Genomic DNA, 13,925 nt, shown 5'->3' with positions numbered 1-13,925 from the left:
AGGACTCTGACAGGCTCTTTCATCATCTAGGAGGGGTGCCAACAGGTGCGTGCCTAGCTCCCTGCTGCAGCGAGCCCTTCAACACAATCACTGTGTAAAAACACAAGTGACCCAAAGCTCAACTATACACTCAGAACTTACTGTTTTTCTTTCCTTTTATACTTAGTTGGATATCGTAATAATCTTCTCTTCTATCAGAGCGGTAATCTACTTCCTTGCACTGGATGTAGGACTGTGAAGAAGCAAAGAGTGGCCTTCAGTGCTGGTCACATTCTCATTGTAACGTCGTTTAAAACCAGTAAGCTAGTGACCACATACCACCATTTTGCCTCTGAACAGCTTGGGGATGGTGCCTTCCACACACGTGCCTTTCATCTTATTCTCCACATTATCAAGCAACTGAAAGAGAGGGTTTGGACTTTGAAGTGTTTTATGCTTAAATGACATACAGTAATTTAATTCTTTACTAGGAAATGTCAATGGTCAAAGAAATTCAAGACTAAAAATATTATGACTTTTGGCATGCAATTATCAAAAAACAAAATCTTCTGTCTTGGTTGGATATTTACAAAATATCTACATGCAATAGTCGAGGTTAACCTTTTATATGGCCTTTGGAATGAATTAGTAATCTGTAGTGCCTTTAGAAGCATTTTTATATTCATTTTACCTCTGTGAAAAAGCATGTAAATTGATCACTAAACTTAACTCGTAATGGTCCACACCAAGAGATTAATGAGGTTGAGCCTGTCAACAGGATTGACTGGTTTGTCCATGGATATTTAATGAACTGGATTCAATCCAGCTAGTGCTGTAAAAAAGAAAACACACCTTGCCCAGCCAATCACCTTGAGGCACCAGCTCATGTGTGCATCTGTGTCTTTCCTCACCGGAAAGGAGCGTTTGCTAGTGAGGGAAGAGGGCGGGAGGGTCGCCAGCACACAGAGGCCTGCCTCAGTGGGACCTGGGGCGCGGGGGCTGGCAGCTGGGACGCAGTGGCGCCGCGGACCACTGGGACAGCCACCGGAGCCAACATGTTGGCTCCTGTCTCCCGAGAATTCACAAGTTAGAAGTCTATCGCCTACCGCTGCTTAAACCCTATCTTCAGATAAGTCAAATCATTCTTCCTAGCTTTTAAAACCAGACAGATGCTCCCTTTACTCTCTCTCTAGCTTAGGTTTGGCCTTCAACAGACAAACATGGCCGTTATCTGAAGGAGGGCTGGGGCTTCACTTGCTAGCAACATTGCTTCACAGTATTCACTGTAAGAACCACACAATTAGTGCTTGAAACTTACCACTCGACACAGCTCTTGAACATCATGTTGCATGAAGCTATCTAAAGTTTCCCACCTTTCAAAGATAAAATGGATATCTACATTTAAAACTCCACATTTCAAATGTATACATTAACAAGCAATGTAGATTCAAAATATAAATGGACTCATTAGCCATTTGAGAATATTCTCAAATTCATTTCTGTGAGGATTACTTTGGGGGATTACAGTTGATGTATATACTGTTCTCAAAGTCTTCCTGCGAGAGGAGGTGGTATCTCCAAGTTAAGTTTTCACACATTTGAAAGTGACATGTATTCAAGTGTTCTGTTTCCAAAGAGGTAAGAGGAGAAACAGGATACAGCAATAGCAAGACTGAGCAGCACACGGCGACCCCAGGCTGCGTGCCTCCTCTCCTTCTGCACTGTTTGTCCCAGACCATACAGCAGTGGGAGGTGGGGGCCGGGAGGGGTGGCAGGCTGGGATACGCACCCAAAGGACTTGGTCAATTTCTTAGTTCCTACAGGCTTGTCGCTGTGCTGTAGCTCGTAGAACACTCTTTGCAATGCTAAAGGGACACTTTTAGAAGAGTCGTCACCCTCAGTTGGCATCATGTACACAGCCTAGGAAAATCAACATACAAACAGGTACTTAATCGTAGGTCAAAGTTATGTCTACTATCTCAAGGGCTAAGGTAATTGCTAGGGCTTTTGAGCAATCCAAAAGAAGTCTGAAAGTTTGAAAAATTAATGAATCTCTTTAGAGAGACAAGGAAGCAAAAAGAATTGTTAAAATTACCCTTACACCTCCCCACCCAACAAGAACCACATTCATTCGCCTTCCCACTCCTGGAACATTACTTTTAGCTACCATCAAATGTGAGCAATGGGGGCTGGGAAGGTGGCTCAGTGGTAGAGCACTTGCCTTGCATGCTCGAGGCCCTGGGTTCGATTCCTCAGCACCACATAAGCAAAAAGAAAAAAGCCAGAAGTGGTGCTGTGACTCAAGTGGTAGAGCACTAGCTTGCGCTAAAGAGCTGAGGGACAGTGCTCAGGCCTAGAGTTCAGGCCCCACGACCGGACCCTCCCCCCCCCGAAAAAAAAACAAATGTGAGCAAAATTTTTGTGAATGTAGATGGTACTAGCTGTACCCCATTAACTATTCCCTTACACACCGCACCCCACTGCAGCTCTATGTGCCTGGGACCCCCACCAAGTCTCAGTGTATCACGGTCTAGGCAGGAGTTTGTGCAGGAAGCAAGACCAAATCCTAAAAGTAACTAGCAAAAGAACAGGACTGGGATATAGCTCAAGTGATAGAGCACCTGCCTAGAAAGCAACAGGCTAAATTGTGTGTGTGTATGTTGGGAGGAAACACAATTACAGGAAGTCTGTAAAATTACAATGGCTCTAATAAACCTGATCTTGTAGGTGACCTCACTCAGCAGCTGCCCCAAGGAGAAGGAGAGCATCTGCAGAGGGCTCAGTTGGACACTGATATACTAGACAGAACACGGCGGACACAAGGTCCACTTACCTTTCGTAGTTGATTTGTGAAAAATAAAGTCTGCAGCAGGCTGTTCATGTAACAAGTCGCTCCCTGATTCTTCAAGCCAACATAGCCAGTGTGCTTCTTTGAGTCCCACCTGGAAGATTAGTTAAGCTTGAAGGGAGCTGCACAGGCTACCTTGTGACTACCAGGTGGAGGGGGGCACCCCTACTGTCACCACTGAACATCCCAACATGCCCCTCCCCACCAAGTCTGAGAAACCTAGGCCTGAGGGCACGGCGTAAATTCATGTGTCTACTGACCACTACCGCTACCCACATTTATCAAGACCAGCACCCACAGATTCTGACTACATACAACATACTTATATGAACTGTGGTTTACAGAACAGGCTTAGTACACACAATCACAAAGCCACATGCTTTATCATCAGCACCTCCCCTGCCTCCCCAGGGCTGGGTTTTATAACCAGCATGCTTCAAAATAAAGGCATGGCACCTCTGTCGTGCTATTTACACACTGCCCTTTGCTTCTCTTCCAAAGCAGCCTGCTTTGTTTGTGGCTCTCAAGCCTACAGCTATCCTTTGTGCCTGGCAGTGAACGGCACCAAGGAACAGCTCTGTCTTCCCGTCACATGAGGGGAAAGGAAAACAGCACCTATTACCTTGGGCCCTGGATACAGTGAAGGGCACACGGAAACTGACAAGGCACCAATGAGTTGTGCACATGCATCCTTAAATATGTTCTAATGCTTGTTTTTTTTTTGCCAGTCCTGAGCAACTTGATCCTTACTTAAGGGAAGATTTTAATTAGGGTGTTTTGCATACAATTTGCCTCGTCAAATTGGAAATATTAGTGAGGACAAACTAAAGTGTTGTGTTGTTTTGCCAGTCCCAGAGCTTCAACTTAAGAGCCTGGGCACTGTCCCTGAGCCTCTCTGTGCTCAAGGCTAGCACTCTACCACCTGAGCCACAACACCATTTCCAGCTTTTTCTGTGTATGTAGTACTGAGGAATTGAACCCAGAGCTTCATTCACGCTAGGCAAGCACTCTACCACTAAGCCACATTCCCAGCCCCACAAAAGTACTTTTAATAGTGAACAACTTACGCAACTCCATGGGGTGCATCTGCTTGTACAAAGACTTCAAAAGTAACTTTGTCATCATCTATAAATCCTTTCTCAGGATCAGTCACTTCCTATAAAAGAGAAATGGAAATATCCAACTTGCATAAAAACACACATGCTTCCTTTATTCCCAGGACAATTACACACGTTCTAACTTATACTTTAATGTTCCAAAACATCCCAGTTTTGCCTACAGTTAGAACATGCTTGTTTTGGGCTGGAAAGGTGGCTCAGTGGTAGACCGCTTGCCTTGCATGCCTGAGGCCCTGGGTTCGATTCCTCAGCACCACATAAGCAAAAAGAAAAAAGCCAGAAGTGGAGCTGTGGCTCAAGAGGTAGAGCACTAGCCTTGAGCTGAAGAGCTGAGGGACAGCGCCCAGGCCCAGAGTTCAGGTGCCATGACTGGACCCAAAAAACAAAAACAAACAAAAAAAAGAACATGCTTGTTTTGGTTTTAATCTTGTCTCTGAGGGCTGGGAAGGTGGCTCAGTGGTAGAGTACTGGCCTTGCATGCATGAGGCCCTGCGGTCATTCCTCAGCAGAAAGAAGCCAAAAGTGGTGCTGTGGCTCAAGATGTAGAGCACTAGCCTTGAGCTGAAGAGCTGAGGGACAGCGCCCAGGCCCAGAGTTCAGGCCCCACGAACCACCATGAGAAAAAAAAAAAAAAAGCTGAATAAGAAAGCCAAATACCAGCCCAAAAGATCACACACTCGCTCTAAAGTGAGTAGAGAATCCTCTGAAGTGTGGAGCAACAGTGCTCCATTACTTACGCTCCAGGCCATAAAGTTGGAAAATCCCCAGTCATTCTCCTTGTGGAAGAACAGGTGGCTAATCCGGCGGCTGAATGACTTCTCGTCGTCTCGATAGTTTATTATCTTCAGCACAGCTTGTGCATGGCAGGACCACGACCTGGTGAGAAAACAATCTAAGCCTTAGCTGACGTGTCCAGCTCACATCTGCACGTCGTCACGACGCTGGAAACCCGCACATGAAAACTTCCTTACATTGAGTGGTGGAGGTGTGGTTACCTTTCTAGGGAAATGCTCGGGCTTAACTCATGGCCTTTCCAAAACCATTTGGTTTGCCACAGACTTCCCAGTTTTCCAGTTATATCTATGAAAGTACAAGCTTGTGAACTTTAGATCTTGTCTTAATTCTGTAATTGGCTACAATTAAGCGGGAACTGTAGTGCTTACTGAACACCCACACCGTCCTAGGTTTGCTGCCCAAGACTACACAAAAATGAAAAGGGCTGGAGGCCTAGCCTCCCACATGGCAGCACCCCTGGCCTTGCTCCTGCCTGTGACATGGGTTCTTGTAGCATGCCTGCTGGGGGGGGGGGGGGTGTTTGCTGAACAGGTACACAACAGCGTACACAACTATGTGTGGGGCTGATGGTGGATGGGTCTCAGCACAAGGGCTTTGAAACCTAATGGGTGTCCTGTCCCACTTTAAGCTCGCTAACCAAGGTTTGTGGCTGAAAGCAGGGCCATGTGCATTAAAGTTGCCACTGGCCTGAGAAGCGGTTTCAGCCTCTTTAAGAAGGGCAGGAACAGCACTTTTGCTGAAGACATCTATGGGATACCGACAGTTCACTCTTCCCTAACTACTAATGCAAGTCAAAGTTTACATCTGAAGACAAACCCATGATCAAATCATCACATTGCACAGGAGAAAGAGAAATTCCCACCTATAAAAAGGCTCTAGCTTCATCTAACATTGGTTTGGCCAACTGACTACAGTGCTGGGGAAGGAACTAGGGCCTTGCATGTCCTAGGCCAGTACTCTTTGCCACTAACCCGAATTCTAGTCCAGCCAAGCACTTACATACTAACGGAAGAAAAAGAAAAGGAGCTGTGCTTCCAGGAGCGGTCCCCAGGCCGTGCTGGGACACTGGGCGGGGTAAGGTCTGAAGCAGCAGCTCTCCTGAGGCCCTCCATGGAGAGGAGCAGAGCAGGCTACATTTCCCTACAAATCTGTCACAGGGCTTTCTGACAGAAGTGAGATCCATCAATGCTGATGATCCAATCAATGGGCAGAACTTTTGTTTACAAAGGAGAGTCACCAAGATCTTCCTTAAACTTTAGGACATTTGACAATGCACCTGCTTTGAAAAAAATTACCCAAACCAATTTTTCCTCCTAAGTCAGAATCTCTGTCCTAAATGTCAGTGTTTTTTTTTTTGGGGGGGGGGGCGAGGGAATACGGATGTAGTCATGGGCTTGAACTCAGGGCCTGGGCACTATCCCTGAGCTTTTGTTCAAGGCTAGTGCTCTACCACTTTTAAGCCACAGCTCCATTTCCAGTTTTTGAGTGATTAATTGGAAATAAAAGTCTCAGGGCGACTCATCTGCCTGGGCTAGCTTTGAACCACGATCCTCAGGTCTCAGCCTCCTGAGTAGTTAGGATGACAGGCGTGAGTCACCAGCGCCTGGCATGTAAATGTTTTACTCTGTACGAACAGAATGATCCAAGAGGATTGAGCTGTCAAGAGTACAGACATCTGGCTCTAACCTCTGAGCCACTGGCAGAGCGGAAGGCGGCTCTCCAAGGCCTGGTCGACACCCAGCTTCAGTTTTCCATTTGCAAAGAAAAACATACTTTTCTAGTTTAGACAGGACATACCAGATACCTTTAAGCAGATCTATTTCTTCTAATTTTAAATCAGAGGGCTATGTAGAGGTAGCAAGAAAATTGAAAATGAAACTGAGTACAGCTGATCAAATTTGGCTTCCAATAAAGGTAATGTAACTATTTGTGGATTTGTAGTTGCATCATTTAAACTCTTACGTGGAGTCAGATTCAGCATTGCACTGGAGAAAGAATCCTACGCTTTTTTGGTGTGGTCTGTCTGGATAAAAGCGTGGCATCACCATAATCTTCCATGGCAGATTTCGCACAAAACACGGAGGGCTAAGGACCGACTCACTCAGTCTGCTGAAGCGCTCGACGGTGAACTGAAAGGTTGCCTCGGAGCGCCAACTGGTGTCTGCAAGAAAACATGCCATCAATCACAGTGCTGGGCACCCGGCACCAATGGGAAGCACGCACATACGCTGGTGTAACCTGCTCTACAAAATCTCAACAGCTAAGCTTTTGGGGAAATGAGTGTCGCGTCCAGATCATTCAAAGGTCTCTGTAGGAGCAGAGCCTTCCTGACCCAGTGGGGGCAGCACACCTGCCTTCTGTGGAGGCTCAAGAGGTCAGGGTGGGAACATCTATTCTAGTATCTTCATCCCTGAGTAGCAGGCCTGGGCACCGAGTGAGCAGACACCTGGAGAGGAAGAAGGTCACAGCTCACTCTGCTGGTCAGTGAAGATGACACAAGCCATGACAGGGGAGGAGCGGTGAGCCCAATGGTGTTTGAGGACCTGGAGGGGACCGGCCACTGCTTGGAAGTACAGCATCTCTAAAGGCAAGAATATAGCTAGGCCAGTCTAAAAATACATGGCAATGTCCATCTTGTCCCACTTTTGTGAAAACTCAGCTTAGACTCCTCCTTATGACAAGGGTGGGAACATTTTTTTTTCCCTGAGCCATACAAAATTATCAGTATAGGCAGACAGGTGCAACCGGCCAACAAGAAGCATAAAGAAGCATTCGAGTCTGTCCTGTCATGCACCAAATGGTTCTTTTGTGCCTTCTATGGCCTGCAAGCTGGAGGTTCCCCACCTGCCTCTTGGGAATACTTTTTGCAAGGTAGGAGTCTGACACTCTTTTCAACATGAAATAGTAAGTATTTTACATTGGTTTCTCCAATATAGCTCAACTGAAAGTCTCAATGTAGAAGTCCACTACCTTTTGCAGGTGACCAGGTCACTCTGCATGGACAGGGCAGTCTATCTTACTGTCTACTTTTCAAACCACTCTGAAGGAGTCCTTGTCCCCAGTCACGCTATCAAAGCTGTGAAAGCAACATTTGTTGTGTACAAGGCAACTGCCAGAGTTGGATGGCTACAGAAACTCTGAGGGCCAGTGTTCCTGTTCTGTGCCTGTCCCACTGAGCAGGGAAGAGCTCAGCGGACGGCAGGGACCAAGGGCACCCTGAGGGTGCTACTGACATCCCTGACCAGGGAGCCCCCAAAGCAAAGGCAGTTGGCTTGGGTAAAGAGCACCCCGAGCCTGCAGGCCTCTGAGGGCCGCCTCCCTGAGACCCACAACTGCACCATCTCCCAGCTGCACACACACCACCCAAGGCCTCCGAGAGGCTGCCGGGAATGTGCAAATGAGCTTGTTCTTTAGAAAACATGTCCATCAGTCCTCACGAGAGGGGATTCTGTACCAAAGAAATAAAAGCCCAAGTCTTTGTGACCATGAGGATAGTTTCCCCTGCTTTCCCCCATACCCTAAGGCTCACAGCAGGGGCCTTGGGAAGGAGAGCAGCCCAAAAGGGAGTACCCCATCCAAGGGCCGATAGGGCTGGAGTCTGTTCAAAGGCTCTTTGAGGGGTTAAGTATACTAAAAGAAGAAATCTCTTCATGACAATGTCTAAAATGACTTAGGAAAAAAGTTTTACCACTCATTTTTATGGGCACACAAATCAAACGAGCAGCACTGAAATCCTCACAGTAGATCAGTGTAGACAGGACCCAATTCCCCTTTGCAGTGAGGAAACACTTTGTACATGGTCTCACCAGAATGGTGGGACTGCTGTACTGAGCATGATGCTTGTGCCTTTGGTTTCAAATGCACTCCCCAGATGCAAAGCTTTACAGAGACCGCACACACAAGACCCGCCAGGTTCTTTGGGAAGGTTACACCTCTTCTACTTCATGTTCTTTGTGTAACTTCGATCTGTAGGGTTACAGTTTTACATAAATAAAACTAATACAAGCTGGGCACCAGTGGCTCACACTTATAATCCTAACTACTCAGGAAGCCGAGACCTGAGGACTGTAAATCTATGAGACTCTTATCTCAAACAAAAAGATTAAGTAGCAGAAGACCAGAAGCAGAGCTGTGTCTCAAGTGGGACAGTGAAAAGGCACAGTATCTAGTCCCTGAGTTCAAGTCCTAGTATTGGTACAAAAACATAAATAAAACCATTCTTTTGCACCCCTCCTTCCACCAGGCAAATTACTGAATTATTTTTGATTAAAAAAGAAACTGAGGTACCTACTACTGCCACCTTACTCCTGCAGTTCTAGCTCGTACAAGGCTGAAAGGCAGCTCTAAGACCTGACTGTGGTTCTATGTTAGCCAGGCACACCAATCCCCAAGACACTTATCTCCAACTAACCAACCAAAGCCCAAACTGGAGGGATGGCTCAAGTAGTAGAGTACCAGCTGTGAGCAGAAAAAGCTGAGCAAAACTAAGAGGTCCAGAGTTCAAGCCTCAGTACCAACACTAATCTCCCTCCCAACAAAACCAGAGAAACAGTGGTGAAACTCAGTGGTGTCAAGCCACATGGTACCGCGGTGTGGTCCGTCCTCAGTACTCAGCATTTCGTTAAATGTCACACTGCATTCCTGCACTGAAGCACATTCTTACAACAAGCTCGTCTTACAAAGTTCCACACAAAACCTCACCTGAATAAATGCCAGCACACAGGATGTATCAGTGTTAGAGCAATGCTTATTAGCATGTGTGAGGCCCTGAAGCCTACCCCCACCACCAAGAAAATCCACTTCAGTGGCTCTAAGAGCCACATACTAATAGAACAATTGAGAATTTAAATACCAAACAGAAGGCTACAAAAAAAGAGACACAGACTTGAAACCCATCTGTCTGGAAAACCAGTGGATCACCCTCCCATGAAAAATTCCATAAGCCTGTAAACACTTTTGCAACTTTTGATGAGTTTAGGATTCTTTCATGTTTTAAAAATTAAAAATAAAGGGCTGGAAGGGCTGGAACTGTGGCCTAGTGGTAGAGTCCCGAGTTCTTGCCTAGTGAAGCCCTGGGTTCGATTCCTCAGTACCACATAAACAGAAAAAGCTGAAAGTGGTGCTGTGGCTCAAGTGGTAGAGTGCTAGTCTTGAGGAAAAGAAGCTCAGAGAAAGTGCTCAGGCTCTAAGTTCAAGCCCCAGGACTGGCAAAAAATAAAATAAAAATAATAATATAGTAAGCAACTGTAACCCCGGACCCTCCTGTCCACCCCCAGCAGCGCTCCAGCGGCGTTCCAGCCTACCACTCTCCTCAGACGCCCTGACAACCCACCAGTGCCAGCAATCATGAGATGGGCCCAAAGCTCCCAATCTCATCTCAGGACAGAAGGCCACTCCAGGCCTCAGTCATGTGACCAAAGTAAAAAAGGATGCAACGCTTCAAGATTTAGAATGGAAGAGACTTCTCCTAATGATGATCTAACTATCTAAGGAACACAGGTACCTGAAAAATGTTAAGATGCAGAGTAGATATCGCTAGAAAATAAATCTGATATCTTCCCATTATTCTAGCAAGGTTTGAAACATTCTCATTTTCGTTCTCCTACCCATGTCTCCACTGTCCTAACAAGAACACAGTTAGACACTGATAACATGCCTCTGCGGCCATGCGTGCAAGACTGAAGCCGGAGGGGCTCAGTTCAAAAGGGCCGGCCTGGGCGACACAAGGAAAACCCTGGGTTCTCAGGAAACAGCACAGCAGCTACCCGGGTGTGCGTCCTGGTTTGACACGCTTGCAGGGTCTGGGGGACCACTAACACGTCTAGTGTGGTGAAGCATGAGAGCAGAGCCATGCCCTGCCACAGCAAAGGGCCGGGCCCAGCCCAGAGCTCCTCCAACGCTCACAGCGCGGGTCGTGGCTGCCTGCCTTCTCCCTCCTTTGGGTCTGCCATCCCAAAGATGGGAAGAACCATGGCAGTCCTTGGGCCTTTGAGAAGGCAACTCCAACTCCACACCACAAGACTGCACCTAGGAGACTCCTATACCTCCCCACCTGAGAGCCACAACAGGGGCATTTCTACCAGTAACCCTGTAAAATCTCAAGAGCAAGAGGATTTTGCCTGTCTTATGCCCTTATACAATGATTCTCAACCGAGGTGACCCGGGCCCCCAGGAGACTCCGGGCCACATCTAGAGCCAATTCTGGTTGACACGTGCAGGTGGGTGGGGAATGGGGGTGGAGGTGGGGTTACTGGCATTTTGTAATGCACAGGACAGTGCTGCACTCTATGTACAACCATGCTTCCCCCAACCCTCTTCCTAAGGGGGAGGGAGCTTCATCATCGAACTGCACTGGGAGAGCTGACCGGGTGGGGCCAGTTACTGCTCCACATGTGACCCAAGTTCAAGTTGCTCCCAAATGCACGCCTGACTCCTTGGCAAGGCCAACTTCCCAAAGGTACTCTCTGAATCACTCTCGGCATCTCTGGAGTCCGAAAGCCCAACAGCCAACGAGACCACGCCCACACCATTGCCCTTGCCCTTCTTCTACGGTGGAAAGCGCACTCCACGGGGAACAAAGCAGCGGGTGCAGCCCACGCCTCTTTACCTTCCTCAGATATTGCCTCAGCCAGCTGCCAGGGGAAAACCGCACTGTGAGAGAACTCTCAACTGCGGCTGCAGTTTCGCATGGAGGCTGAACTTTTGGCAGGAGGTCTGACAGCAGTCCTTCTGGTGGTGCAGCCCGTGCCTGATGGTTTCTTTCAACTGCCCCGTTACTCCCCTGGGAAGGACACAACCCTCATGAGGATTGATGGACATGCTTGTACAGAACATGGTTTCATATAACACTGCAAGATTCCAGGGGCTGCATAAAGCTCCCTTCAGGGGATTTTCGACCTTGCAAATGTTTGGGTCACATAATCTGATAAATTATAAGAAGAAATAGTCTCCATGGAAAAAAAAAGATGTCCTAGAACACAAAATGCCCATGCATGTACATATGCCTTTACACGTAGAAGCTACCGTTGAAAGTCAGTGGGGAATGGGAAGCCCAAAGCTTGACTGACTGTCCTCCTGCCCGGGGTGGGGTTCTTAGCTACAAGTGGCCGCTAGACGCTACAGAGAGAATGCAATGGAAAGCCAAATCCCAATGTCTGGAAGTAGCTTGCTGTAAACAAAAGGGAAGAAGGAGGAAGGTCTGCTCATCGCCTGAGTGCTACCATGACTGGAGAATGGCAGGTGCGGTGGACGCCCACTCACTACAAGTCTGGAGTTGAACCTTTATGCTTATGCTGGGGAGAAACAACTTACCTTGAAGTTTTACAGGCAGCCAGGAAACTCAAAACAAAAATAGGAGCTTACATTTCTCTTCTACCATACTGAGAACTAGCTACTCTGAAGAAGCTCACAACTGCTCAGGGATGGAGTCTGTGCTCGCGGCTGAACTCCGCTGCTGTGAGCAGGCCTGGCGCACTTACCATCCTCCATGTCCTCTTCCGCATTGCTGTGCCCGTCACTCAGGGCCACATTCCCATTGATGACAGGATTCTGAGTAATTCTTGGCGGGTCATCTGTATCTCCAGCTTTAACAAAAACAAAGACATCCAACAGGTTTGACATTCTCAGCTTGGACCACACTGTAAATAAATATACATATATATATGTATATACATACATATATATATATATGTATATATACGCACACACATATATATTTTGACAATTTGTAGTGATAAATTCGAATTGAGCCCTAATAAAAAAAAATCATTCTAATCCCCAAAGCATTCATTATTGTATTTACTAAATATAAATAGGACTCTCTTGCTTCCAAAACTAAATGCAATTGGCCACACTGTAAAATCTCCTCTGTATGAAATTACACTTATATAATTATGGTTTGGGGGTACGTGAAAGTGTTTTAAATGGATCTTTTAATGCTACAATGGTTAAATGGCTTAGATTTGAAAAACTATATAACTGATGTGGAAAGTTAATTTTGCAACACATTTCCTAATTAAGACTTGATCCTGGAGAGCTGGAGATGTAGCTCAGGGGCGAAGCTCTTGCCTAGCATGCACAAGGTTCTTGGTTTGATTCTCAGTGCCACAAGAAAAAAAATTTTTTTTAAAAAAGCCCAAACTTAGTCCTATAGACTGTTTTGTTGAGAAGGCCAATAAAAAACACACAAATACGGTATATTCAAGAAGCATTTAGCTGAGCACCAGTGGCTTACACCTGTAATTCTAGCTACTCAGGAGGTTAGAAAACCGGAAGTGGCACTGTGGCTCAAGTGGTAGAGTGCTCGCCTTGAGCTGAAGAGCACAGGGACTTGCTAAGACCAGAGTTCAAGCCCGATTACCCACAAAAAAAAAAAAAAAGAAGAAGAAGAAGAAGAAGAAGCATTTAAACATCTAAAACTGTGGTGATGAAGCATGTTCGGAAAACTGATTCACAGAGGGTATAAACACTCCCAACGCGAGCATCTTAAGCACTATTTTCATCCACTGATGAAACGTAACACGTCTGAAACTTTTAAGAATAAAATAAGCGCTGGGAGCTGGTGGTCCAGGAGGCTGAGATTTGGGGATCATATTTCCAAGCCAGCCTGGGCAGGAAAGTCCATGAGACTCATATCTCCAATGAATGACCAAATGTGGAGCTCTGGCTCAGAGTGGTATACTGTAGCCTTGAATTAAAGAGCTCACACATACATAAGCACCCAGTCCCTGAGTTCAAGCCCCATAACCAACCAAAAAAGAAAAAAAAAGCTCTGTGTGTGTGTGTATGTGTGTGTGTGTGTTGTTGTTGTTGTTGTGAGGGTCTTGCTATACAGCTCAGGCTGGCCTCAAACTCAAGATCTACCTTCCTTAATCTCCCAATACGCTCAGATAATATGTGTGTACCACAATGTCCAAACTTTATAGAAAAAGTTTAAATACTAGCCATTGAATTCACCAGTTATTTCAGAAGTGTGATGCAACCAGTGACGACCCTTACGTTGCGCTGAGAATTCCTCGGCACACCACCCATTGCAATAGAAATTGTTACATGTCTGTGCAAACAGAAGGCATGTTACTCTAAAGAGCAAGGTAGCTGGTCTCTGGCCTTCCCAGCTTCAGAGCATTTCTGCCACCAAGACCAAAAGGCTATCTTATTCAGCACCACGGACAGTGCCATACCCTTCT

General features: G+C 46.5%; 1 protein-coding gene across 1 annotated transcript in view; it reads right to left on the bottom strand.

Annotated features, from left to right (window-relative positions):
- The window catches only part of Usp7 (ubiquitin specific peptidase 7 (herpes virus-associated)), a 28,247-nt gene extending 15,927 nt beyond the window's left edge, over positions 1-12,320 (bottom strand). Inside the window, exons 1-10 of the mRNA XM_013011214.1 lie at positions 12,219-12,320; positions 6,703-6,901; positions 4,683-4,821; positions 3,895-3,983; positions 2,813-2,921; positions 1,769-1,899; positions 1,298-1,352; positions 319-399; positions 142-232; positions 44-90 (exon numbers count right to left, since the gene is read on the bottom strand). Of these exons, the coding sequence (XP_012866668.1) occupies positions 44-90; positions 142-232; positions 319-399; positions 1,298-1,352; positions 1,769-1,899; positions 2,813-2,921; positions 3,895-3,983; positions 4,683-4,821; positions 6,703-6,901; positions 12,219-12,228 (951 nt within the window). The 5' untranslated portion in view covers positions 12,229-12,320. The remainder of the gene's footprint in view (positions 1-43; positions 91-141; positions 233-318; positions 400-1,297; positions 1,353-1,768; positions 1,900-2,812; positions 2,922-3,894; positions 3,984-4,682; positions 4,822-6,702; positions 6,902-12,218) is intronic.
- Between the last annotated feature and the right edge of the window lie 1,605 nt (positions 12,321-13,925).

The sequence above is a fragment of the Dipodomys ordii genome, unplaced genomic scaffold, assembly GCF_000151885.1.
Source record: "Dipodomys ordii isolate 6190 unplaced genomic scaffold, Dord_2.0 Scaffold14, whole genome shotgun sequence".
NCBI lineage: Eukaryota > Metazoa > Chordata > Mammalia > Rodentia > Heteromyidae > Dipodomys > Dipodomys ordii.
This window is presented reverse-complemented; position numbering and strand designations above follow the sequence as displayed.